General features: G+C 59.3%; 2 protein-coding genes across 2 annotated transcripts in view; one reads left to right on the forward strand and one right to left on the reverse strand.

Moving 5' to 3' along the window:
- Positions 1-9,471: 9,471 nt before the first annotated feature.
- On the reverse strand, positions 9,472-16,744 carry LOC135283975 (TBC1 domain family member 24-like). The gene is made up of 7 exons (XM_064395147.1): positions 14,874-16,744; positions 12,846-13,881; positions 12,487-12,645; positions 12,093-12,156; positions 11,453-11,548; positions 11,042-11,312; positions 9,472-10,376 (listed from the first exon to the last, which is right to left on the reverse strand). The coding sequence occupies exons 1-7, from the start codon at positions 14,914-14,916 to the stop codon at positions 10,231-10,233; spliced, it is 1,815 nt and encodes a 604-aa protein (XP_064251217.1). The 5' UTR covers positions 14,917-16,744; the 3' UTR covers positions 9,472-10,230.
- The window catches only part of STX8 (syntaxin 8), a gene marked incomplete at its 5' end in the record, with an annotated part of 80,924 nt that continues 71,701 nt past the window's right edge, over positions 16,641-25,863 (forward strand). Inside the window, 4 exons of the mRNA XM_064396009.1 lie at positions 16,641-16,909; positions 17,532-17,631; positions 20,956-21,050; positions 23,020-23,130. Coding sequence (XP_064252079.1) covers positions 16,641-16,909; positions 17,532-17,631; positions 20,956-21,050; positions 23,020-23,130 — 575 coding nt within the window. The remainder of the gene's footprint in view (positions 16,910-17,531; positions 17,632-20,955; positions 21,051-23,019; positions 23,131-25,863) is intronic.

The raw sequence follows: 25,863 nt of genomic DNA on the forward strand, positions 1-25,863 counted from the left end.
GCTCTCCTGCAGTGGGCAGAAAATGTCCTGGGGCTGGTCAGTGAGAGCAGGACAGTGATACCCATGGCCTGGCTGAGGAAGTGTCCTGGATCTGCTGGTCAGTGAGAGCAGGACAGTGATGTCCATGGCCTGGCTGAGGAAATGCCCTGGATCTGGTGGTCAGTGACACCAGGACAGTGATACCCATGGCCTGGCTGAGGAAATGCCCTGGGGCTGGTCAGTGACACCAGGACAGTGATACCCATGGCCTGGCTGAGGAAATGTCCTGGATCTGGGGGTCAGTGAGAGCAGGACAGTGATGTCCATGGCCTGGCTGAGGAAATGCCCTGGATCTGGTGGTCAGTGAGAGCAGGACAGTGATACCCATGGCCTGGCTGAGGGAATGCCCTGGGGCTGGTCAGTGAGAGCAGGACAGTGATACCCATGGCCTGGCTGAGGAAATGCCCTGGATCTGGTGGTCAGTGAGAGCAGGACAGTGATACCCATGGCCTGGCTGAGGAAATGCCCTGGGGCTGGTGGTCAGTGAGAGCAGGACAGTGATACCCATGGCCTGGCTGAGGGAATGCCCTGGGGCTGGTCAGTGAGAGCAGGACAGTGATACCCATGGCCTGGCTGAGGAAATGCCCTGGATCTGGTGGTCAGTGAGAGCAGGACAGTGATACCCATGGCCTGGCTGAGGAAATGCCCTGGGGCTGGTGGTCAGTGAGAGCAGGACAGTGCCCAAAGGTCCTGCCTGCCCCCTTGACACAGCCTGGAGCATGGAAATCCCCGGGGAAGGAGAAAGCAGCAGAATGTTTCATGTCTTTATTCACAGAGAGCCAATATCAGTGAAACCTGCTTGACAAACTGCCCCCTGAGGACTGCAGAAATACCTTTTCCATCTGCAAATGGGCTGTTAATAGGAGAAGATTTAGAGGCTCCAAAAGCACTCTTGGAGCGTGTGATAAAAGTGTGTGGGAGCAAAGTGCAGAGCCTGAGCTAAAGCTGCTCTGTGGGTCAGGATCGCTGCTCTGGCTCTGGCAGGGTGCAGAGAGAGCCAGAGCTGCTGCTGGGGGGCTCAGAGCTGCTGCTGGGGGGGTCAGAGCTGCTGCTGGGGGGTCAGAGCTGCTGCTGGGGGGGCTCAGAGCTGCTGGGGGGGCTCAGAGCTGCTGGGGGGCTCAGAGCTGCTGGGCACTGCCCCAGCCCTGCTGCCTCTGCTCCTGGGGCTCCTTCCACCCAGCGGGGCTTGTGTGAAGCCTGCTGATTCGTAAGACAGAAATATGGTCTGGAGGAGAGATGGTGCTGCTTCAGTGCTGGAATATCTCAGCTGAAGGCCAGGAATGTTTTAAACTGAACTCCAGCAAACACAGAGATAGGGAAGGACGTTAGGGCTCCTTGCATGTGCCAGAAATAGAGCACATCCAGGAAAAGAGCCTGGAACAATGGTGCAGGAAAAGCTTATCTGCAGGAGCAAAGGAGCACAGGTTTCTTTATAGTGCCTGAAAAAAACCAACAAAACAAAACAAAGCAAAACTAAACAAAACAAAACAAAACGATGGCCTTGCTGTAGATCCTGCCTCCCAGCTCTCCCACTCTCGCCCAGGTCCAGCAGAGCTGAGGATGCAGAGCTCCGAGGGTGGGGGTGGCTCACCTGGCCGGGCGGGGCTGGCCCAGCTCTCTGGTGAGCACTGGAAATGCAGAATTTCATCTTCGCTGCCTCAGCTCCATGAACAACCTGAGGAGCCCCGTGCTGAGATCAGCCCTGGGGCCAGCTGCCAGGGAGGTGCCAGGGCTGAAAAAATGCCCTGAGAGCCGGTGCCAGGGCAGGGTGAGCTCTGTGAGCGTCAGCAAAGGCCAAGGTGCTGCTCCATCCCAGCCAGGGTCTGCCTGGGCTTCAAGGGGAACCCCGGCCACATCCACCTGCACACGGTGGTGTGCACACCTGGAGGGGGCTGCAGGAGCCAGCCCGGGCTCCTTCTTCTGGGTGGGGGCCCGGAAAATCACCAAAGCCTTCTGCCAAGCTGAGAGGACGGGCACGAACAGGACCTGAGGGGGGTGTGGGTGGGAGGGGTCTGGGGGGTGAGCTGGGATGCTCGGGGAGCTGCTGGCTGGGCTGGCATGGGGAGGGATGGAGGAGCTGCTGGTGGCCTGCAGGGGACAGGACGGTCCCTGGGCACCCCTGGCAGCCCGGGGGGTGGCTGTGCTGCACAGACCCTGAGAGGACAGGAGAGCTCCCTGCCAGCCCCCTGGGCAGCACGTGGCTCTGCCACACTTCTGTCTGGCACAGTTTGGGGTCTCTGGGATGGGCTGTGTGTGGCACAGTTTGGGGTCTCTGGGATGGGGCTGTGTGTGGCACAGTTTGGGGTCTCTGGGATGGGCTGTGTGTGGCACAGTTTGGGGTCTCTGGGATGGGGCTGTGTGTGGCACAGTTTGGGGTCTCTGGGGCTGTGTGTGGCACAGTTTGGGGTCTCTGGGATGGGGCTGTGTGTGGCACAGTTTGGGGTCTCTGGGATGGGCTCTGTGTGGCACAGTTTGGGGTCTCTGGGGCTGTGTGTGGCACAGTTTGGGGTCTCTGGGATGGGCTGTGTGTGGCACAGTTTGGGGTCTCTGGGATGGGCTGTGTGTGGCACAGTTTGGGGTCTCTGGGGCTGTGTGTGGCACAGTTTGGGGTCTCTGGGATGGGGCTGTGTGTGGCACAGTTTGGGGTCTCTGGGGCTGTGTGTGGCACAGTTTGGGGTCTCTGGGATGGGGCTGTGTGTGGCACAGTTTGGGGTCTCTGGGGCTGTGTGTGGCACAGTTTGGGGTCTCTGGGATGGGCTGTGGCCCAGCCTCATCCCCAGTGGGTGCAGCTGTGAGCAGCAGGTGAGCAGCACTGGCAGCACTGAGCCATGGAGTGCCCAGGTGTGCTGAGCAGTCACCAAAGGGGGCAGAGGGCACACAGGGCACTGCAGGAACATTGGGGTGTAACAGGCTGGGCTGAAGGGCAATAAAGAGCAGATGCCTGAACCTTCTGATGAGCTGTGGTGTTGCTCTGTGTGTTGAAGCCATCTGGAATTGCATGGTGACACCCTGTGAGCTGTGGCCATCTCCACTGTGCCATGCTGTGGCACCCTGGGCACCAGGGCTCAGGGAGCAGCTCAGGATTTGCTCTCCTGGGCTGGGGTGATGCTCCAGGGGCACCTGCTGCAATCACACCACAGAAACCCTGGTGAGTGCACTATCCTGAGGATTGTGTAAATATTTTCATTAACTTCACCTTCAATCTACATGAAGGGCAGATTTTTATCACATTTCCTGACAAAACAGCTTTTCTTTTTTTTTTCAGGAGGGAGGAGGAGGATGAGTAAGTGCTAGAGGAGAATTCCTGCAGTGATTTCACAGCAGATGAAAGCAGCCAGATAGGAGCTGTGCTGCCTGGAGCAAGGGGACAGCCACCCCCAGAGCCTGCAGCACTCCCATTTCCTGGTGATGGGACACGTTTGGTATTCCTGTCTGTCTGACAGGGACATGGGGAGAGGCCCAGCCCCGCGGGCAGCTCCAGGCTCTGTCTGCCCCCTCCAGGGTGCATTTGAAGGGTCTGGGGTTGACCCTGTGTGTGGCTGGCAGGGAATAAACTGGAATCAGCCCAGCCTGGGAATTACCCTGCACTGGGCAGGGCTGGGGGCTCCTCTGCCCCACACGAGGGACTCCAAACTGCATCCCAGGGACTGCCAAACCCTGCCAGGGACTCCAAACTGCATCCCAGGGACTCCAAACTGCATCCCAGGGACCCCAAACTGCATCCCAGGGACCCCAAACTGCATCCCAGGGACTCCAAACTGCATCCCAGGGACCCCAAACTGCATCCCAGGGACTCCAGACTGCATCCCAGTGATTCCAGACTGCATCCCAGGGACTCCAAACTGCATCCCAGGGACTCCAAACTGCATCCCAGGGACCCCAGACTGCATCCCAGGGACTCCAGACTGCATCCCAGGGACGCCAAACTGCATCCCAGGGACTCCAAACTGCATCCCAGGGACTCCAGACTGCATCCCAGGGACTCCAGACTGCATCCCAGGGCCTGCCAAACTCCTGGCTGGGGCTGCTTCTCTTGCTTCAGAGTCTGCAACCCCAAAAACCCCCAAAACCCCCAAAATGGGGCTGCAGCAAGGGACCAGAGCTGTGCCAGAGCACAGGGGATGGGCACTGCCCCAGCTGCAGCCCTGGCACAGAAGGCAGGCACAGAGTGAGATTTCCAGCCAGCCCCAGCCATGAGGGGCTCTCAGCTCCCAAAAAGGGCCAAGGTGGGGTGGGGGGTCGGGCTCCTGGGCCAGGGACAGGCCAAGGGGAATGGGCACAGCAGGGCTGGGTTTTAGGGAACATTTCTCTGCTAAAAGCGTGGCCCAGCACTGGATCATCCCCATGGCAGTGCTGGAGTCACCATCCCTGGGGAGGTTCCCTCACCCTGTCCCCCCTGCACCCCCAGGGAAAGAATGCAGCTCTGCAAAAGCCAGGCAGGAACAGAGCAGAAAAGGAGCACTTTGGTATTATTTTCTTTTCTGGCCCATTTTGAATTAATTAAGGAATGTGATCTAAACTATAAATACCCTCCCTCACGTATGATTTATGGCCTGTTTGTTCTGGATTGGTATGTGCTTAATCTCTAATTGTGAGCCCACCATCTGTTTTTATTGATCTGCTTGCCAGCAGAGTTATTGCTCTCCTTGGCCTTATAAGGGAAAATTAGGTATGTGCAGGGGGAGCCAGGGCCGGGCTGCCCTGACGTCAGCCCTGCCTGCTCAGGCTCTGCCTCCCAGCTTTCTCCAGGCTCCCTCCCCGTGTGAAACTGCAGCTCAGGGCCCCCAGAGCCCCCTTATCTGCTGTGAAAAACGCCACTCACTCCTGCTTAAATGTTTCAAAGTTTAACAGCAATAAAATGCTTGTAAAAATAGCAATATAATTTCAGTAGTAAAAATGTGGACAATCAAAAATGAATTGGGATTTAGGACAATATGAGACAATAAAAACAAAGAGTTACAGACAGTCTGGGTACCTCTTTCTGGGCAAGACAAGCCCGAAAAAGGACCCACGGTAACCTTTAAGAGGATTAACCCTTAAAAACCACAGTGTGTTGCATATCCATACACCTCATATATGGTGCATAAATTCCATTCAAACACAGGATTCTGTCTGGTCACTGTCAACTTCTTCCTCTGAATCCTGAGATGAGAAAGGTGAGAAGAAGTTTGTTTCTTCTGATAATGGAGCAATAAATTCTTTTTCTCTGAAGGATTCAGGTGTCCTGTGGCTGCTATCTTGCTGCGAGTCCTTTCTTTTAAAAAAAAGTATCTTACATAGCATAGTTTCTACTTTAACATTATGTTATAACCTCAAACTATATTTAACACAGTACTTAAGGAAATTAACACAGCATCACTTTCTAACATCACACATGCAATATTCATTTTAATACTTGCGAAAAGCCAACAATAAACTCTGCATTTTTCACATCTGCAGAGCCCCTCAGCCCATCCCAGCTCCCTGGCACCCCTCCCTTCCCTGCCCACACTGGGATCGCTCTCCAGGGGAAGGAATGGTGAGAAGAGGAGGCTGGCGTGGCTTTGGTGTGTTTGGCTGTAAATCAGGATTCTGCCAGCCCAGCCCGAGTGCTGCCCGTGCTGGGAGCGTCTCCATGAGAAAAGAGGGTTTGTTCAGGGCCCTGGGGGGCTGGGCTGTGTCACTGAGGGCACAGACACCAGAGCCCAGCCCGTGCCCATGGCCAGGGCAGGCAGGGAGGGCAGGGGCTGCCAGGAGCAGCTGGAGGACTAAATGGACATTCTGAGGTTTAAATGGACATTCTGAGGTTTAAATGGATGTTTTCAGGTTTAAATGGACGTTCTGAGGATTAAATGGACGTTCTGAGGTTCAAATGGACGTTTTGAGGATTAAATGAACGTTTTGATGTTTAAATGGACGTTCTGAGGTTTAAAGGATGTGAAGGAAGAAGTGCCATTTATCTGCAGAGCTGGGGAGCAGAGAAAGGCACTGGCAGTGCCCCAAAGGGAAGGGAAGGTCTCTGTCCCCACCACAGCCGGTCCCAACGGGGCCAGGGGACCCCTCTGGCCCCCAGACCCCGCTGGGCTGTGCTGGGAGCCCCAGAGGGGTGGCTGAGGCTCCCTGGGGCTCTGCAGGCACCCAGAGCTGCCTGGCACAGCCGGTGGGGACAGGGCGATGCCCAGGACCCCCAGTGCCTGCCCGGGGTCTGTGGGGACACCCAGGAGATTCAGGGACAGAGTGGGGACACCCCTCCCCATGCCCTGGGAGCCCGGGGCTGGGGTCACACGGAGCCCTGGCTCTGCCTTTGTGCCTCCACCACAAAATGCCTCAAACGCAGCCAGGAAGGAGCTGCTGTCATTGCTCAGTCTCCACATCCTCCCTGGTTATTATTTTAAGCCATTTCCCTGATTTCAGGGCCTGGCCTGGAGATCCCCATTCCCAGACTGACTGATGCCTGTGATGACAGGATTTCTGCTGTTGGGCAAATGAATTTCCCATGGGATTGTGGCCTAATATATAAATATAAAACTGACACATTTTGACTGGGCTGAAAGGAAAATAGCTCCAGCTCACAGGAGATAAGGCTTGCAGGAGATAAGGCAGCAGCTGGAGTGTGAATTGCAGTGAGGATCCCACTTTTCCCACAGATCCTGCTGATGTTTGCTGGCCTGGCTGTGCAAGCCCTTGAGAAACGTCAGCAGCGTTGAGGCAGCCTTTGGTTCTGCTCCATCTCAGCCTCACCTGCCTGATCCTGGGCACAGCACGGGCCTGGAGGGGGAAGAGGGAGCTCTGTGTGCTCAGAATTCACCCAGGGATCTGCCTGGAGCTGTGGGAGGCTGGGGGTGAGGATGGGGGCAGCCCCAGCCCTGGACAGGGCAGGGAGGAGATGGACAAACAGCCAAGGCCCAGCTGGACGGGAGGGATGGGGATCTCTGTGCCCTCCCCCAGGAGGGAGCCAGGCTGACAGCACCTGGGCAGTGGCATTCCCAGGGCTCTGGGCAGTGGCATTCCCAGGGCTCTGGGCAGTGGAATCCCCATGGCTCTGGGCAGGGCTGTGCTCTGGAAGCTGCCTTGTGAGGAGCAGGAGGAGCAGAGCCTGGCTGGGGTGGTCCAGTGCCCAGGGACCAGGCTGTGACACCAGGCTGTGGCCAGGCTGTGTCACCAGGCTGTGACCAGGCTGTATTTGGAGGGTGATCTCAGAGCCCTGGAGCTCTTTACTCACACATCAGAACTGAGGGTGTTTGATCCTGACCTCAGCCCTTATAAATAACCCAGCTGGGGCCATGCAGGCACCCAAACAAATGGTCCCTCTCCTCCTCTCCTCTCCTCTCCTCTCCTCTCCTCTCCTCTCCTCTCCTCTCCTCTCCTCTCCTCTCCTCTCCTCGATGATAAAATCCTGAGGAATGTGCTGAGGGCTGTGCAGGGCCAAGGCTGGGGCACACACACACACACACACACACACACACACACACACACACGTGTGGGGGCTGGAATGAGCAGCAGGATTTACCTGCACTCTGAGCCCCAGGCATGGCCAGAGCCCTTGGCCTGTTCCTGTGCCCTGGCAGAGCCATCCCATCCATCCATCCATCCATCATCCATCCATCCATCCATCCATCCATCCATCCATCCATCCATCATCCATCCATCCATCCATCATCCATCCATCCATCCATCCATCCATCCATCATCCATCCATCATCCATCCATCCATCATCCATCCATCCATCCATCATCCATCCATCATCCATCCATCCATCCATCCTCCATCCATCATCCATCCATCCATCATCCATCCATCCATCCATCCATCCATCCATCCATCCATCCATCATCCATCATCCATCATCCATATCCATCATCCATCCATCCATCATCCATCCATCCATCATCCATCCATCCATCCATCCATCCATCCATCCATCATCCATCCATCATCCACCCATCCATCCATCCATCCATCCATCCATCATCCATCCATCCATCCATCCATCCATCCATCCATCCATCCATCATCCATCCATCCATCCATCATCCATCCATCCATCCATCATCCATCCATCCATCATCCATCCATCATCCATCCATCCATCCATCCATCATCCATCCATCATCCATCCATCCATCCATCCATCATCCATCATCCATCCATCCATCCATCATCCATCCATCATCCATCCATCCATCCATCCATCCATCCATCCATCCATCCATCATCCATCCGTCCATCCATCCATCCATCCATCATCCATCCATCATCCATCCATCATCCATCCATCCATCATCCATCCATCCATCCATCCATCCATCCATCATCCATCCATCCATCATCCATCCATCATCCACCCATCCATCCATCCATCCATCATCCATCCATCCATCCATCCATCCATCCATCATCCATCCGTCCATCCATCCATCCATCCATCCATCCATCCATCCATCCATCCATCATCCATCCATCCATCCATCCATCATCCATCCATCATCCATCATCCATCCATCATCCATCCATCCATCCATCATCCATCCATCCATCCATCCATCCATCCATCCATCATCCATCCATCCATCATCCATCCATCCATCCATCCATCATCCATCCATCCATCATCCATCCATCCATCCATCCATCCATCCATCATCCATCCATCCATCCATCATCCATCCATCCATCCATCCATCATCCATCCATCCATCCATCCATCCATCCATCCATCATCCATCCATCCATCCATCATCCATCCATCCATCCATCATCCATCATCCATCCATCCATCCATCCATCCATCATCCATCCATCCATCATCCATCATCCATCCATCCATCCATCCATCCATCCATCCATCCATCCATCATCCATCCATCCATCCGAGCCCGTTCGGGGCAGCAGCCGCGTGTAAATCCCAGCGGGAATGCTGGCCGGCAGGGAATTCCCACGAGGATCAGGATGGGAGGCCTGGGAAGGGCGTGAGTGCCCCCAGCTCCAGCCAGGGCACTGCCGTGGGTGGCACAGCCTGCCCAGGGCAGTGCCCGGCTGCCCCCGCTCTCTCGGGCAAAGCCGCTGCTGTTCCCCCCCGTGCCTGGCGATGGCATCAGCTGCTCACTGCTGGGTGCGGGTGAGGAGCTGGAGGCTCTCCCATCCCCTGCGCCCTGCAGGGGTGGGAAACGGAGATGCCACATTAAAACCGAGCTCTCCACGCATTTCCAGCCTCGAGTCCCCGGGGCCGGCGGGTCGGGAGCTCCTGTCCCCAGGGCCGTGTCCTGCTGCCACCCGGACACAGTCCCCGGGACACGGCCCCGGCTCGCTGAGCCGGATCCCGCCCCGTCCCGCCCGTTCCTGTCGGTGATTCTTCAAGCAGGAGCTGGGGGTTCCCACAAGAGGCTCCCTGCTCATCGCAGCTTGGCGCTATTTACACATTTTAACAATCCAGGACATCAGCCTGCACTAACTGCTGATCACATCGCTTTATTAACGTTTACTTTTTATTAATTGGCACACAGTCCTGTGAGCCATCCCTGGCGTGCCTGGGTACCCTGTGGAGGCCCTGAGCCATTCCTGGTGTGCCCGTGCCCAGCCCCTGGGAGCTCTGCCATGGCTGCTCCTGCTGTGCCCTCCTGCCAGCGCTGGCACAGCCCCAGGCGGCTGCAGGGCTGGCATGGGTGGGAGGTGACCCCAGCCGGGACAGTGTGTTTGGGGTGGCAGAGGCTCTCCTGCTGCAGCCAGAGGGTTCCCCGTGGCCTCCAGCCCTCCCGTGTATGACACAGAAACACCAAATGTTCCCATTCCACATTAAAGGGGCCCATCCTGGTGACCCCAGCCCAGTGACACCAAACCTTCCAAATTCACGTTAAAAGGGTCCATCCTGGTGATCCCATTGGGGAATCTCCTCCGTGTCCAGCCCTGGGCTGGGGACAGAGCAAAGGGCTCAGCCCCAAATGTGGGGTGCCCCCGAGCTGTCACTGCACCCACAGCCTGCGGCAGGGCTTTGCCATCGGATCCGGTCTGGTTTGATCCAGTCTGATCCCGTCTGTTCTGATCCAGTCTGTTCTGATCCCGTCTGTTCTGATCCAGTCTGTTCTGATCCCGTCTGTTCGGATCCAGTCTGTTCTGCCCGCTCTGCCGTGCCCTCTCTGCCGCTCCGGGGCCGCAGCCCGGCCGGGGGTCCCCGTGCCCGGGCCCGGGGGGCACAGGGGGTGTCCCTGGGGCGGCTAGGCGCTCTGGAAGCCCCACACCTCCAGGAGCTGCACCTGGAAGTTCTCCCGGCAGAGCGGGGGGTTGCCGAAGGTCTCGCAGCGCTCCGTGTGTCCCCGCAGCAGGCTGGCGTCCAGGGACAGCGCCTGGCCGCCCCCTCCACCTGCGGGAGCAGCGCAGGCTCGGCCGCGCTCCCGGCCGTGCCAGCCCGGCCCGGGCCCCGCGGGGCGAGGGAGGGCGGCCAGGGGCGCCCCGGGCCCGGGCAGCGACCCCCGGCAGGGCTGGGCTCGGGGGTCCCCTGGGGCTCCGGGAGGAGCCCCCCGGGCTGGGCAAGGGGAGCTGCCCTCGCCTGCCCGGCCTGGAACCCGATACCCCCGGGGAGCTGCTGGGAGCCGGCAGGGACCCCCTTATCGATAGGGACCCCCCCTTATCGATAGGGACCCCCTTATCGATAGGGACCCCCTTATCAATGGGATCCCCCCTTATCAATGGGGACCCCCTTATCGATAGGGACCCCCCTTATTAATGGGGACCCCCCTTATCAATGGGGATCCCCCCTTATCGATAGGAACCCCCTTGTCAATAGGGACCCCCTTATCAATGGGGACCCCCCCATCAATAGGGATCCCCTTATCAATAGGGACCCCCCTTAGCAATAGGGATCCTCCCTTTTCAATAGGGATCTCTGTTACTGACATCAATCCCTCCTTACCAATATCAATATCCCGTGCCGATATCGATCCCCCCTTACTAATATCGATCCCCCATTGCTGATATCGATCCCCCCGTGCCGATATCGATCCCCGTGCCGATATCGATCCCCCTTACCGATGACGATGCCGTCCCGGGAGCCGGACATGAACATGGAGGCCGTTCTGGAGGGCAGCAGGAAGTGCCTGATGGCCAGGAACGGGGACAGGCGGCCTCTGCTCGGCGGCGAGGGCACGGCCAGGCGCTGGGGGCTGCGGCTGCCCGGGGAGGAGCCGGGCGGGGGCTCGGCAGCGGGGGAAGGCGAGCGCTGCCGGCAGCGCGGCACGGCCTTGGCCAGCTCCGGCTGCCGGATGAGCACCCACTCGTACCTCTCTGCCTCGGGGCGCACCTGGCAGCGGGCACCCCTGTGAGCCGGGCACCGCGCCCGCCGGGCGAGGCGCTGCTGCTGCGGCAGGGCTGGGGCGGGCAGGGCCGGGCTGTCCCGGCAGGGACACGGAGGGACAGAGCCAGACACACACCGCGACTTACAGTGAACACAAAGCACTCCCCCGTCCCGAAAAAGGCCGGCGTGGCTCCGCTCTTCTTCCTCTCGGCCCAGTCGGAGGAGAGGAAGGCCCCACACACCTGGGGAGAGAGCACAGGGAGCTCAGGGCATGGATCAGCCTCGCCGTGGCCTCTCTGCCCCTCGGCCTCTCCTCCTGTTCCCAGCACCCCGGCTGAGCTGTGTCCTGCTGCCCGAGGTGCAGTTTGTTCTGCCCGGGAGCTGGGACAGAGCCAGGCGGGGCAGGACAGGGAGCACCCGGCCCGTGGGGGCTGCCAGAGGTGCCAGTGGGGTCACCCAGCCTGTGCCCAGCCCCAGGACAGGGAGCACCCGGCCCGTGGGGGCTGCCAGAGGTGCCAGTGGGGTCACCCAGCCTGTGCCCAGCCCCAGGACAGGGAGCACCCGGCCCGTGGGGGCTGCCAGAGGTGCCAGTGGGGTCACCCAGCCTGTGCCCAGCCCCAGGACAGGGAGCACCCGGCCCCTGGGGGCTGCCAGAGGTGCCAGTGGGGTCACCCAGCCTGTGCCCAGCCCCAGGACAGGGAGCACCCGGCCCGTGGGGGCTGCCAGAGGTGCCAGTGGGGTCACCCAGCCTGTGCCCAGCCCCAGCCCTGCCCGGGACATGCTCACCTCCCCCTCGGTGGTTTTGATGAGCAGCACCGTGGGTTCGTAGCCCTCACAGCACGTGTAGAACCTGCAGAGATGGACAGGGTGGGCTCGGGGGCAGCTGCAGCCCTGGGCAGGCTGTGCTGGCTGTCCCTGGTGGCTCACAGCGTGCCTGGCACAGTGTGGCACACGGGACATCCCTGCCTGGCACACCCACAGGGCTCCCTGTGCCCCGGGCAGTGCCCAGCTGTTGGTGGCCACCTGGGCCAGCCTCTGTCCCCACCCTGAGCGCACTCAGGAGCCCCAGCCGAGCCCGGGAGGGTCCCCAGCAGCCCCAGAGGTGGCCCCGGTCACTCGTGCTGCTCCTCTCTCCAGCACCGAGCCCTGCCCAGGTCCCCCGGGGCAGGGCAGGCGTCACCTCTGCAGGCTGCAGCCGTCCTCGGAGGTGGAGAAGAGCAGCAGCGGGGGGAAGAGCGAGAAGCGCTCGGGGATCCAGGACCAGACGAGGCGCATCTCCTGCGCCGTGACAGTGCTGGAGCTGAACTTCTGCATGTCCACGGCCAGGGGGAAGGACGGCCTGCAGGGGAGGGGCATCAGCCGGGCTGGGCCTTTTGTGCTTTTTGGGGCACAGCCGTGTCCCCTGACAGGGTCCCCAGGGCTGCGAGGGCCCAGCACAGCCACAGCTGGGAGGTTCCTGCAGCTCCCCCAGGGGTTCCCCACAGGAGCTCCCGTTTTGCCAGCTCAGCCCCAGGGCTGGGAAGGGCAGAGCTCTCTCACCTTCTCTGCACCACGGTGATGCCCCTCTCCATCAAGGCCTTCCTGTTGGCCATGTGGAGCAGCCAGATCTCCTTGCGGGAGAAGAGGCGGATGCCAAAGGCTCTCTCCAGGAGCTTGTCCACGGTCACGTGCTCGGCGATGTTCCTGGCGAAAGCCTGCAGCTCCGCCTTGACGTCGCAGCCCTGCGGCGCGGCCGGGCCGGCCGAGAGCCTGAACTGCTTCAGCAGGGCCAGGGCGATGCGGTACAGCACCTTCTGGCCCTCCAGCAGGAACACGTCCAGCACGCGCGCGGCGTAGGCGAAGGGCAGCCCGGGGAAGAGCCACGACAGCCACTCCGAGTAGACCTCGAGGACGTTGTCGGCGGCGCCGGCGATGAGCTTGTGCGCCGCCGGGCAGTGCTTGCTGGCCAGGTCCCCGAAGGTCATGCAGGAGGCCTGGTGGGCCAGGAAGGACTGGTCGATGTAGGCGGCGTGGGGCGCGTTGCTGGCGATGAGGCGCGAGAGGCTCTCGAAGCACTGGGCCTCGTCCTCGCTGTAGTGCAGCAGCAGCGCCGCCAGCGCCGGCAGCAGCGGGCTGTGCGTGATGTCGGGGAACAGGGCGCCCACGCACACCAGGATCTTCCTCAGGGCCGTGACCCCGCGCGGGCTGAGGCAGTAGGTGGGCACGGGGCAGCCCTCCAGGAACTCGGGCAGGGGGTGCGAGCTCACGCCGGGGGTCCCGAAGAGCCGGCCGGCCACGTCCCGGTACACGAGCGCGTCGGGGGTGACGAGGCGGCAGGAGACCCGCTGGATGAGCCGCGGGTAGAGCCGGGCCCGGCCCGCGTGGCTCCCGGCCCAGCAGCCCTCCCTGGCCAGCCGCTTCAGCTCCTTCGGGGGCCGGCCCAGCACGTCCCGCGGGATCTGCGCCGGCCCCTGCGGCTCCGGCATCTTGGCCCAGTCCACGAAGGGCCCGCGGCCCCGGCACGGGGAGGTGTCGATGTCCCAGGTGTCAGCCTCGGACGTGACCACGATGGTGACCGGGGATGAGCCGAGCACCTCTGCGGGACAGAGAGCTTTTACTGATCGCCTCTCGCCGCCCCGCCAGCAGCCAGCAGCCCTGGCCCGGGGCGCTCTGAGGTCTCACAGCCGCGTCCTGCGTTTCTTTGCTCTCCCCGCAAAGGGAAGCGTTTCGGGCTTTGCCCTCTCCCGCTGCCATCAGCTCCGGGCCCCGCAGAAGTGGGGGGCCAGGTCCCGGCTGGTGTCAGGGCTGCTCCTCACACCGTGAGGGGCTTTTCGGCCCTCGCAAAGCTCCAGCCCGAGGCAGGGCTCGGGCAGCGCCGGCCGGCGCTGGGAAGAGCAGGGGCTGAGCTCCGCCTAGAGAGACGGGAGCGGCATTTCCCCGGGGCTGCGGAGAGCTGGAGCGAGCCCTGCCCGGGGCTGGCAGCTGTCCCCGCCTGGGTGAGCCCTGCTGGGCGCTCGTCATCCCCCGGGGATAGCGCCAATTAGCACTCATTAACTCTCGGATGTTTGCATCGTGCCCGTGCCCAGCTGCCGGGGGTCAGGGCTGGATTCGCACTGGCCAAGGGGACACGGGGGACAGCCCGTGGTGGCCCATCGGGAGGGTGCTGACGCCCGGCTCTGGCTCTCCGGCTCAGTCTGGCGCTTGCCCAGGGCCAGCAGGAGCAGCGGCTCGGGCTCAGCCCGCTCAGGGCAGGAGCTGCTGCACCCGGAGCCGCTCGGGCCGGCTCCTGTCCCGGCCACAGCCCGACCCAGCACAGTCACGGGGCTCCTGGCCCCAGAAACCGGGCTGGGACAGCACCGGGGCTCGCAGGGGCTGTTTGCTCCCCGAATTCACCCCGTCCTCTCCCGGGGCGCTGCCCTGCCCGGGCACCGAGGAGCAGCAGCCGAGCCCCCAGCGCGGAGCCCCGGCGCCGGGGGCTGCCCGGCGGCTCCGGCTCTGCCCGCCCGGGCCAGCCGGGGGCTGGGGCAGGAACGCGGCTGTGCCGCAGCCCCCGCGGCCCGGCCCGGCGGGTCCCGCCCGGGCACTCACCTGGCCCGGTGCCCGCGTCCTCGCCCGCCGCCGGCTCGGCCATGGGCACGGCCCCGGGCAGCGGCAGGCCGAGCCCGCCTGCAGCGTGTGCCCGCTCGGCCGCCGCGGCTCCGCTCTGCCCCGCACCCGCCGCGCTTTAAGGGGCGGCCGCCCGCGGCCCCGCTGTGTTTGGGGTAAACACAGCGAGGGTGGAGCAGCTCCGCGCCCGCATCGCCCCTGCCCGCCCCGGCCGGGGGCTGTGAACGCCCCGTGGGCCGCGACAGCATCGAGCAGCGGCGCGGGCAGGGAACAGCCCTTTATTCCCGAGGATAACCTCCGTGCTCCCGCTCGGGCCGCGGCTCCAGCGGTCCCGGCGCGCCCCGGGACGTGGCCGGTCCCGGTCGGTTCCAGCCCAGAACGCGCTGCGGAGCCGCGGAACGAGCGCTGTGCTCACGGACAGGAGGGTGGGCTGCAGGAAAAGCGGCCCCAGCAGCCGGGAGAGGCTCCCGGGACACCGCCCCGAGCTCTGGGCTCGGGCTGCGCTCAGCGGGCACTTTTATAGGCACCCGAACCTTTGAAAGGATGTTTATTAGCCTTTAAAATCGGGTTGTTTCTGGTGTGATAAGAGCAGCTGCAGGCTGTTCCTGGCCTGCCTCCCTGCCTGCAAAATATGAAATATGTAGAGGCCGCGGGGCTCGGGCTGAGCACGCAGCCCCAGGCCATGAATGTTGGATGGCCGCGGCTGCGGGAGCCGGGCCGGGGGACAGAGCCCACCCGGGGCTGCGGGGCCAGGGGGGCTCAGAGCCCCCCAGGGCACTGCTGGCCCTGCGCGCCCCTGGGCAGTGCGGGATGTGTCCCCAGCCCTGTCTGGAGTGTCCCCAGCCCTGCCTGGGGTGTCCCCAGCCCTGCCCGAGTGTCCCCAGCCCTGCCCGGAGTGTCCCCAGCCCTGTCCCGAGTGTCCCCAGCCCTGCCCGGGGTGTCCCCAGCCCTGCCCGGAGTGTCCCCAGCCCTGTCCCGAGTGTCCCCAGCCCTGCCTGGGGTGTCCCCAGCCCTGCCCGAGTGTCCCCAGCCCTGCCCGGCCTGCGGGACAGTGGACAGGAACTGAGGGTCCTGGGGGGCTCATTCCCGGGGGCATCGCCGGGAGCGGATCGGGATCAGCCCCGGGAATGGGGATCAGCCCCGGAACAGGACCGTGCTGAGGAGATGCGCTCGTTTCGTTATCGATATCGTTATCAGCACTGTTGTGATTGTCCCTGTCGCTGCCGTCATCGCTGCTGTGAGCAGCGCGGCCCCGCAGCCCCGTGACCGGGGCAGTAAAGCTCTGGCAGCGCCCCGGAGCTGCCCCTCGGCTCTGTGCCCCACGTGCGTCACCGACCGCATCCAGAAACAAAGGCAGAGGCCAAATCCCGGCGGATCAGGGGTGGGAAGGGCTTGGAGGTGCTGCGGGAGCGAGGGGCTGCGCCCACCGCGGCCACAACAGCGCCAGTGCCACCGGGGACAGGGCAGCGAGGGCAGCGGTGTCACTGCGGATGGGCAGGGACGGGGACAGGGCTGGGGTCTGGAGAAGGGAACCGGTGCCACCGCTCCTGCTGGGTTCATGGCAGCAGGGAGGGGTGGGGACAGCTCTGGCTGTGTGCTGGGCACAGCTGCGCACAGCTGGACACATCTGCACCTTGTACCGGGCACCTCTACACCCCGAACAGCTGCACCTCCACACCCCGAACACCTCTGCCCTCGTACTGCAAAGCTCTGTGCCATCCTCTGTGCACCGAACCTCTGCCGCTGTGAACCCCGAACATCTGCATCTGTCCCTGGGCCCCGCACATCTGTCTCTCTGTCCCAAACACCCGGCTCTGCCCTGTGGCCCCCGAGCAGCCGGCTCTGCCCTCCATCCCCCGAACACCCGGCTGTCCCCCGGGCCCACCGAGCAGCCGGCTCTGCCCTCCATCCCCCGAGCAGCCGGCTCTCCCCCGTGCCCGCTGCCCGGCACAGCGCAGCCGCTGCGCCATCGTTCCCGCTGCCCGCAGTGCCGCACGCTGGGGCCGGGCCCGCACCCGGTACGTCTGTCCGCGCTCTCCGCTCTCCATCTCTCCCGGCTCCTCTCTCCCTCTCTCCCCGTTCCTCCTCCCGTTCCCCTTTCCCCCGGGCCGCTCCCGGCGCCTGCGCGCGGCCCGGCCGGGCGGATCCGGCGGAAGCGCCGCGCAGGTTCCGGGGCCGCGATGGCTCCGGATCCCTGGTGAGCGCCGGGCCGGGCCGGGCTGGGGCTGCGGGCCGGGAGCGGGCCGGGAGCGGGCCGGGAGCGGGGCTGCCGGGGCTGCCGGGGCTGCGGAGCGTGCGGGGCCTCCGGAGCCCGGCACGGGCGGGAGCGGGGCCGGGCTGTGCGGGTGTGCCTGCCCGGAGCCCGTCCCGGTGTGCGTGTGTCTGGATGCTGTGCCTTTCTCATCCCGGTGTCCGTGTGTCTGGGGGTGCCGTGCCTGCCCTTCCCGGGTCCTTTCCCACAGCCCATCCCAGGCTTTGGGGCTCTTGTACCTTCCCCTCCCGAGGCTTGTACCGGCGGGTCCCGTCCCATCCCATCCCATCCCATCCCATCCCATCCCATCCCATCCCATCCCATCCCATCCCATCCCATTATCCATTATCCATTATCCATTATCCATTATCCCATCCCGGGTCCCGCAGGCTGCCGCTGCTCGCCGCCGCTCGCCAGCTCGCCCAGGACATCGCCGAGAAGCTGCAGGAGCGGAACCGCTGCCAGCGGAGCGGGGAGAGCTCGGCCAAGGTGCCCCGGGTGGGCTGGGTGCGGTGTGCCGGCTGCGACCGGCCGGGAGCGGCATTCCCGGGATGCGGGGCGGGATTCCGGGATGCGGGGCGGGATTCCGGGATGCGGGGCGGGATTCCGGGATATGGGGCGGAAATCCCGGGATATGGGGCGGAAATCCCGGGATATGGGGCGGGATTCCGGGATGCGAGGCGGAGGAATAAGCGGACCGGGGCCGGGCTGTGCCGCTGCCGGCACCCGCAGGGGAAGGCTGTGTCCCTTTAGGGGTCAGTAAGGGGAACGGGGCGGGAGTTTGGGATGAGCAGCGGCTCCCCGGTGTCCCTGGTTTGCTTCGTGCGGCAGCGCTGGTGCTGGGAGGAGCTGCGGCCGTGCTGGGCACGCCCTGCTGCCCGTCCGGGCTGGCCCTGCGGGATGGAGCCGCTCCTGGGAGCCGGGGATGCTGGGATGGAGCTGCTCCAGGGGCTGGGATTCCCAGGGATGCTGGGATGGAGCTGCTCCAGAGGCTCAGGGATGCTGGGATGGAGCTGTCCCAGGGATGCTGGGATGGAGCTGTCCCAGGGGCTGGCATTCCCAGGGATGCTCAGCAGCTGCTCTGTGCCCTCTCTGTGAACAGGGAGCAGATGTTCCTCCCCCAGGGCTGGCTCCTGCCTTCTGCAGTGGCTGCAGATCAGAGGGAACAGGAATCTTGCAGCCTTGTTTTAGCTGCATCTCTAACAAAATGCAAGCCCAGGGTTAAACAGGAATGAGAAGCAGCAGTTGGAGCTCACCCAGGAATGTTGTGTTCTCCACATTTTCCCACTTCCTGTTTAAGAAATAAAATGAAGTTAAGGTTTTCAGGAGGCTGCTTGCCCTGGGGCTCCAAGCCTCATCCTTTCCTTCAGGAGCAGCTTTGAGTCATTACCTGCTCCCTTGGCTGTTTTCAGATGAAAATTGCTGTAAGCCCTCGAGTTGGTCATTTATAATAATTTCACAATTAAAGCTGCAGTGCTTTTTGCCCCCCTCTCTGTGTCAGGGCTGTAATGCAGTGCTGATCACTGGGTCTGCTGGGCCACTCATTTGCTGAGAGCTGTTCAAATCCAATGCAGTTTTTGAAGTGTTTCCTTGGAAGAAGTTCTGAGGAAGAGTGTGTAGGCTGTGCACAGTAATCAGTGCTGCTGAACGGCTGCCTCACTTCAGCAGGAGTTGAGAAGGGATCTCAGAAACCCCAAATGAGTGGGATTTGAGCAGTATTTCTCTGGGTTTGGAGCGCTTGGAGGTGCAGATTAAATTCCTGCTTTCAGGATGGTGAAGTATCAGAATTGCACAGATACACCTCAAATAAAAAGACCAATAAAAAGATTGCTGCTCAATCTGTCTGTGTTTATAGGGGGCAAAGTTCTCTACTGCCAGCAGTGCCAGCTCTGAGGAGCCCAGGCCCCAGGGAGACATGGGGCTGGTGCTGTTTGGAGCCTTTCTGGGGCTTGTGTTTTATGGAAACATTGCACGGGCGGCTGACTGCTCCATAAAATCATTTGTTCCATGCCCTGTGTTTTCCAGCTTGCTTTAATCCATTATCAGGTAGAGGGGAATATTTGGCAGTGTTTGATTCTACTCTAAACAAGGTTCCAGCAAGGAGAGAGGTGTTTCCATAACAGAAATGCCTGTTGAGACACCCACGGCTGAGCAGTCGCGTGTCCTGTGCCTGCTGAGTGCTGTAATGCAGGGAAATGTCTTTGTGCAGTGCTGGCCTTTGAGGGAGAATGTAAACAGGGTTTCATTTCTGTAGTATTTTGCAATTAGCACGGCTGACAAACTTCTTGCTTGTTGCTGAGCCAAAAATAGAGCACAAAAGCTAAAATGGAAAAATAAACTGTGAGGAAGGATTTTCATCCAGCACTTACCATCTGTGAACTCTGCTCTGTTAAGCTGATCATAAAACTTCCATTGGTTTATTTTATTTTCTTCCTACTTTTCTTCTGCCTTGGTTTTCTGTACAGGAGGGGAAATGTTTTGTTCTCTCACTGCAGTTTCTGCCAGGCTGCTGCCTTTGGTGACTTTTTTAGTTGTGTCACCTTTGTGCTCTGTTGCTGTTCGGGGTCACAAATGCAGCACTCTCCACCTGGAGCTGAGAACAAACTGAGAAATTAATTACCTTTAATTACCTGGTTGCAGAGCTGGAGGCCACACAGAGGCTTCAGCACTCCCAGAATCTCTGACCCCTGTGCTGGTTTGGATCTGCTGCCACGGTGACATTGGGAGCTTTGGTCCAGAGGTGGATTTTGGCTGCCTCAGCCTGGCTGCATCTGCACTCTGCTGTGCCTGGTGGTGTTTGAGAGCAAAAAAAGTCAGAGAATTTCAAACTCCTGGGGTCTCCTGCTCCATCCCAGACAGGTTCAGTCTCTCAGGCTCTGCTGCTCCATCCCTGAGCACACAGGCAGGGTCTGGCAGCACTGCCCCTGCAGAGGGCTGCTGCTGCTGCTGCTGCTGCCTCTGGGGCTCCAGCAGAGCAGGGCTGAGGGTGAGAGCAGCTTTTCCTCTCTCCCACAGAGCAGCTGGGGTTGCTGCCTGTTGTAATCCACAGCTTGTAAACAAGAGGCACAGCAAGTCTTAATTAGGACGACTTGCATTGTTAATTGCAGTTTGAGTGGTTTTTTCTGCATAGCTGGAATGAAAAGAAATAACATCTGAGGAGGAAAAACTCAGAGGATAATGTGAGTTTGAGTTGGGAAGGGGTGGGGGGAAAGCAGGAGGGTTCCTGCAAGCCTGGGGTTTGCTGGCAGCAGGGAAGGATGGCTGAATTCCATTTTTACTGGGAGCAGACACATCTGGGGCTTGGGCAGGTCAGTGGTGGGAAAGGACTGGGAGTGCTGGGTGCTGCTGAGAAGGGAAATGGAACAATCTGGATTTCTTTGGGGTCTTGGATGTCAGGTCTGGAGGAGTTCAGTGCAGGGAATGTGTGAACCTGTAGCAGCCTTCTCTCTGATCCTGGTAGCTGGGAAAGAAACTCAGTGGCAAAAGAAGCTGGTGCCTGATTTTTACTGAAGATCAGAGGAAAGAGCTGGAAATTTATCTGGAAAAAATTAAAATGTGCTGAAATGTTTTGCCCATATAAAGAAGTGTGTTTATAAAGACTTGAAAGACAGCTTTCCATATCCCTCAGCATTAATGCCTCAGAGTTGTGTTGGTGAAACTGTGCCATTGTTTTGTAAGCAGTGACTCCTGCTCTGAACGGGCTCTCTGGGCTTGCTGGAGCCCCTCACACCTGTGCAGTGAAAGTTAAATGTGTCTATACATGAAATGTCATGTCTGACAGAGCGGCCAGTGACAGTGTCTGTGTTCCCCCAGGTCAACGTGGCCATCAGGTCCTCGCTGCAGAGCCTCAGGGAGAAGATTGAGCAGCTGAGGGAGCAGCTGCTGCGGGCAGTGTCCACTCGGCAGATGTATCTGTGCCAGCAGCCCTGCCCTGGGGCTCTGGGCCACCTGGAAACGTGCTGTGGAAACGTGCTGTGGAAATGTGCTGTGGAAACGTGCTGTGCAGAGTGTGCAAAATATGCTGAGCAGAGTGTGCAAAATGTGCTGTGCAGAGTGTGCAAAATATGCTGAGCAGAGTGTGCAAAATGTGCTGTGCAGAGTGTGCAAAATGTGCTGTGCAAAGTGTGCTGTGCAAAATGTGCTGTATAAAATGTGCTGTGAAAATGTGCTGTGCAAAGTGTGCAAAATGTGCTGTGCAAAGTGTGCTGTGCGAAGTGTGCTGTGCAAAGTGTGCAAAATGTGCTGTGCAAAGGGTGCTGTGCAAAGGGTGCTGTGCAAAATGTGCTGTATAAAATGTGCTGTGAAAATGTGCTGTGCAGGATGTGCTGTGTAAAGTGTGCTGTGCAGAATGTGCTGTAAAACTGTGCTGTGCACAATGTGCTGTGCAGAGTGTGCTCTCAGCCCCTGCCCCACGCTCTGGGTTCCCCTCGTTCCCTCTGCAGCACACTTGGTCTCCAGAAGGTTCTCTGTGTGCTGTTGCTGTCAGGGCAGCTGCAGGCCAGGACGGGCTGGGCACTCTGGGCTGCTGGGACAGAGCCTGGCTCTGGTCACCTCTGTGTGCCCAGCCTTGCCAGGGTGGGCTCTCAGCAGCTGAAGCAGAGCTCTCAGAGCTGCCTGTGCTGTGCGGGCACTGCTGTCACAGCAGGGTCACTTGGCCAGCACTAAACTGCCCAGTGCATTTTCCTCTGGCCTTTTCTCTTGGCTAAAAGCAAGGAGGAAGCTTTGTTCAGGCTGGGGTGTCCTGGCTTTGGCTGACTTAAGACACAGCAGCCCTGCAGCCAAAATGCTGCAGAACACACCTTGAGAAATCAGGTTTTCTGCTGGGAGTGTTACCTGCCCCATGGCTGGACTGGGAGATGCTGGAGCAGTCAGGTTGGAGGGTCACAGGGATGTCCCTCTCCCTGAGGTATCCAGGAGCAGTCTGCTTTGAGGGAGGGGTGTTTAATTTCAGCCTGGCACAGCAGAAACCCCTCCTGAGCCCTGAGCCCGAGTGCTGTGCTGGTGGCCAGGGCTGCAACTCCCAGTGGTGTTTGGGCAGGCAGATGCTGCTGCTGTGGCAGAAAACACACACAAACCAGTTCAGCCAGTGCTGAGCCCACTCAGCAGCACCTGGGAGAGAGTTCAGGTCCCTCAGGGTGTCCCTAGGGTTAATTTGGAGAAGCCCCCAGAGCTCCCCTGTGGGCACACAGCTCTCAGAGGCACCGTGTGAATTGTGCCTCTGCTCTCCAGGGGCTCTCGGGTGCTCTGCTCAGGAACTGCAGCTGGAAACAGATGCTCAAAGGAAGATTTTGGTTTTTCTCTGATCCCTTGGCTGGGAGCTGCTCCCCTGGTCTGTGTGAGGAGGCTGCAGTGCAGTGAGATGAGAAATACCCTGCTGATTTTAAAGGCTCTGTTCTGCTTGGCCTGCCCTGGTGGTGGCAGGGTCATTTGGAGCTCTTTTAGGAAATCTCATCCTTCCTGAGCTTAACCTGTGCAGCACTGTGACACTGTCAGAGACCAAAAATAAACAGAAAATGACTTTGCTTGGATTTTGGAGGGGAAATGCTATTCTTACTGCTAATTTGGCAGTACATGTCCTTCCAGTTCTCTAATTACTTTAAGATGATGACGTAAAGATCATTCTGTGGCCACAGAGGTATGAAACCTTTTGTTTCAGTTATGTAAAGATCAGAAACACATTTAGAATAACAGCAGGTTTCATTCAGAAAAACCTGACCAATCCTCTTAGATCTTGGAGCCTTTTTTTGAGTTAAAATTGTTAATTTTGATGATGAGGAGGTCTGATTTATTTTATGAATGTATTACAAGCATTATTTTATGGAATGAATGAAAGCTTTCTGGTGTTTGTGAGTTTTGTCCTTGACCCAGAGCCATCAGCACCCAGCTGGAGGGGGACAGGAGGCAGAACTTGGTGGACGAGCTCCTGACCCGGCACAGACAGCTGGAGGCATCCTACAGGAATGAAGGCCCAGAGCCAGACATGAGCAGGTATGGCCCTGTCCCCTCAGACTGCAGCTGAGCTTGGGGTGCATCTGGGGTGGCACCTGAGCTCATCTGCCCTGCAGGTTCCCAAGGAAATGCTTGGAAATGAGGTGGTTTTGTCAGTGACTGCACATTCCTGGCAGCTCTCTTCATGCCTGCAGAGGCTCCTGGAGCAGAGCCTGGACAGAGTTGTAGGAATAAAGTTTATTAAATTTATTAAAATGCCTCAAAGGATCCACCTTGGGCAGTGCAAGAGCCCAGCCAGGGCTGCACCAAGATGGACCCAGCATGGACTCAGAGGCACGAGTTCTCACACTTTGATCAGTTCTGGTCCATTCCCACCTTGGGTTCACTGTCCAGTTGCAGCTGCAGGTGATGCAGTCCCACCCTCCCAGGTTGCTCTCCTCCATCCCCTGCTGTTTGCACTTTTTGGGGCTGAAGCTGCAGCGGTGTCCTTGGTTGTGGGGCTGGGAAAGGATTGTTCTGTGTGCCTGAGCTGTGAGGAGAGCTGCTGGCACTTGGTGTGGAGTTCAGAGTTCTGTGCCAGTGCAGTGCAGAGTCTGGAAATGTGAAAGATGAAAACTTAAGGCAAACAGGAGGAAAATACCAAAATCCCTTGATAATTTCAAGCCCCATTAGAAATGATTAGGGAATCCAGTATTTTCCAGCAGAAGATAACATCAGAGAGTATTTATTTGCTGGTGCTGCAAGGCTTGATGTTTTATAGTTCTCTTTTAAGTTCTATTATTAAAAATGAATAAGACCATGCCAACTATTCCATCTGGTGAATTCCCAGCCCTTCCATGGTCTCCCTTGTGGGTCTGCTTTTCAGGGGTGCAGGCAGAGGCACCTCAGGGCCTGAACCTTGTGCCAGGAAATCCAACTTTGCTCTCTTGCCTGAGCCCGGGCTGGGAGTGCGTCTGTAGGGAAGGGGCTTGGAGGGAGTTTGGAGGGAGTTTGGAGGGATCTTGGAAGGAGTTTGGAGGGATCTTGGAGGGATCTCAGAGGACTCCTGGAAGGATCCTGGCAGGTCCTGGCAGGAGCTGCTGTCAGGCACGGAGCCCCAGGCTCTGGAGGGCTCAGCTGCCGCTCCCAGCTCGGGTCCCTCTGCACTCCTGGCGGATCCTGGCCCAGCTTTGGGACTCTGGGGGTGGCAGAGCCACCCTGGAATGTGCCCGGAGCTGCCGCTCGGCTTTCCCTGCATTAGAGCAATCAGCACGCGGGTTTGATGGGCTGAGCACTGACACTCGCCTGGCTTGTGCTGCTTTTCCACATCTAACCCAGCCTGCTGGGACAGCCCGCGGTGCCAGGCCTGCCCCTGCCAGCAGCCCTTCCTTTCACTGACCTTCCTGCACCGCTGATCCCGTGTTCATTGGCCAGGCCCGGGGCTCTGCCCTGGAATTAAGCTGCTTTAGGTCTGCTCAGGCTCGGGGAGCTCCACGCCCTGTGGGAGCTGCTCTGGGGCTGTTCTGGGCTGCAGGGCTGTGCTTTCATGCCCTCGGGGCTGATCCCTGTGACAACTGCTGCAGGCTGCTCCTGCCTGGGGACAGCATTCCTGCCCCTCGGGCCCTCATTGAGGTGCCCTGGAATTCCCAGGGCAGGGCTGGGCTGTTTGAGTGCCCCCCTGGAGCAGGGCAGCTGCACTGCCCTCAGGGGGGCTTTAATGGCAATTTCAGTGGCTTCTGCCCCTTGTCCTCCCTGGGAGAGAGAGGCTGTGCAGGCTGGCAGAGCAGGGGCTGCAGGGGGCAGAATTCCCAGGGTCTCACCCCATTCCAAGGGCAGGGAAAGCAGCCAGCAGTGGTGACTTTCTGGGTGGCACAGGTCAAACTTTTAGACTGTTTAAACTTTTGTGGAGACAGAGGAATGGGAATATTCCCACTCCTGTCTGACCAGTCTCAGGCTGGAGAAGTTCATGCCAGTCACCAGAGAATCAATAATTTACCTGCCCTTCTGGGTGTCTCTTGGAATTCCTCAAAAACAGAGACAGCTTCTGGTGCCTGTGGGACACAAAGCCCCTTCAGTAAGAGCTACCCCAGGTACATTTTAGAGGAGTCCATAATCTTTTGTCTCTTCAGTGTGGGTCACCATGTTTCCTGGTTGAACCCCTCCTGACAGATGGAATGCATTTCAGCCTGGATCCAAACAGGAATTTTACCTAATGCCAAACAGGCCTCAGTCCATGAGTGCCCAGCTTCAGGTGTCAAATGCTTTGGGAATCTGGCTCTGTTTGTGGGGGCCAAATAAGAAAAGAAGGAAATAAGATCTTCCCATCAGGAGAGCTTCTTGTCAGGAAATCTCCACCTGGGGTGGTGCCTGGAGGGGACTTGGAAGTGCTTGTGTGGCCTCTCATGGGTTTTTGGAGAGATAGAGAGGGTTTATATTAATATTTAAAAATTCATATTCATATTTAGAAAATTTGTTTTTATTAGAAAATTGTTATACTTTTATAGACAATTTGTATAGATTTTTTTTTACAAATGTCTATATTTGTATAGAAAATGGTTTTATTTATTAGCTTGGATCTTCCTAAAAATACAGAGCGAGCACTGTAAGTGGGAGAACGCCCCCGTCCTGCAGCTCCCCTGTGGAGAGTGACCTGTGAAGGGGCTGGGTGCCCTGGGTGCTTCAAAGAGCCCCTCTAGTTCAGGGAATGCTCAAGTGATCATCCCCCCAGTTGTCATATGACCCAGGTTTTGTTTGGGACTCAGTCTTGCAGAGCCCTAAGCCTCGATGTGTGGC

This window comes from Passer domesticus, chromosome 20 (assembly GCF_036417665.1).
Source record: "Passer domesticus isolate bPasDom1 chromosome 20, bPasDom1.hap1, whole genome shotgun sequence".
NCBI classification, from domain to species: Eukaryota; Metazoa; Chordata; class Aves; order Passeriformes; family Passeridae; genus Passer; species Passer domesticus.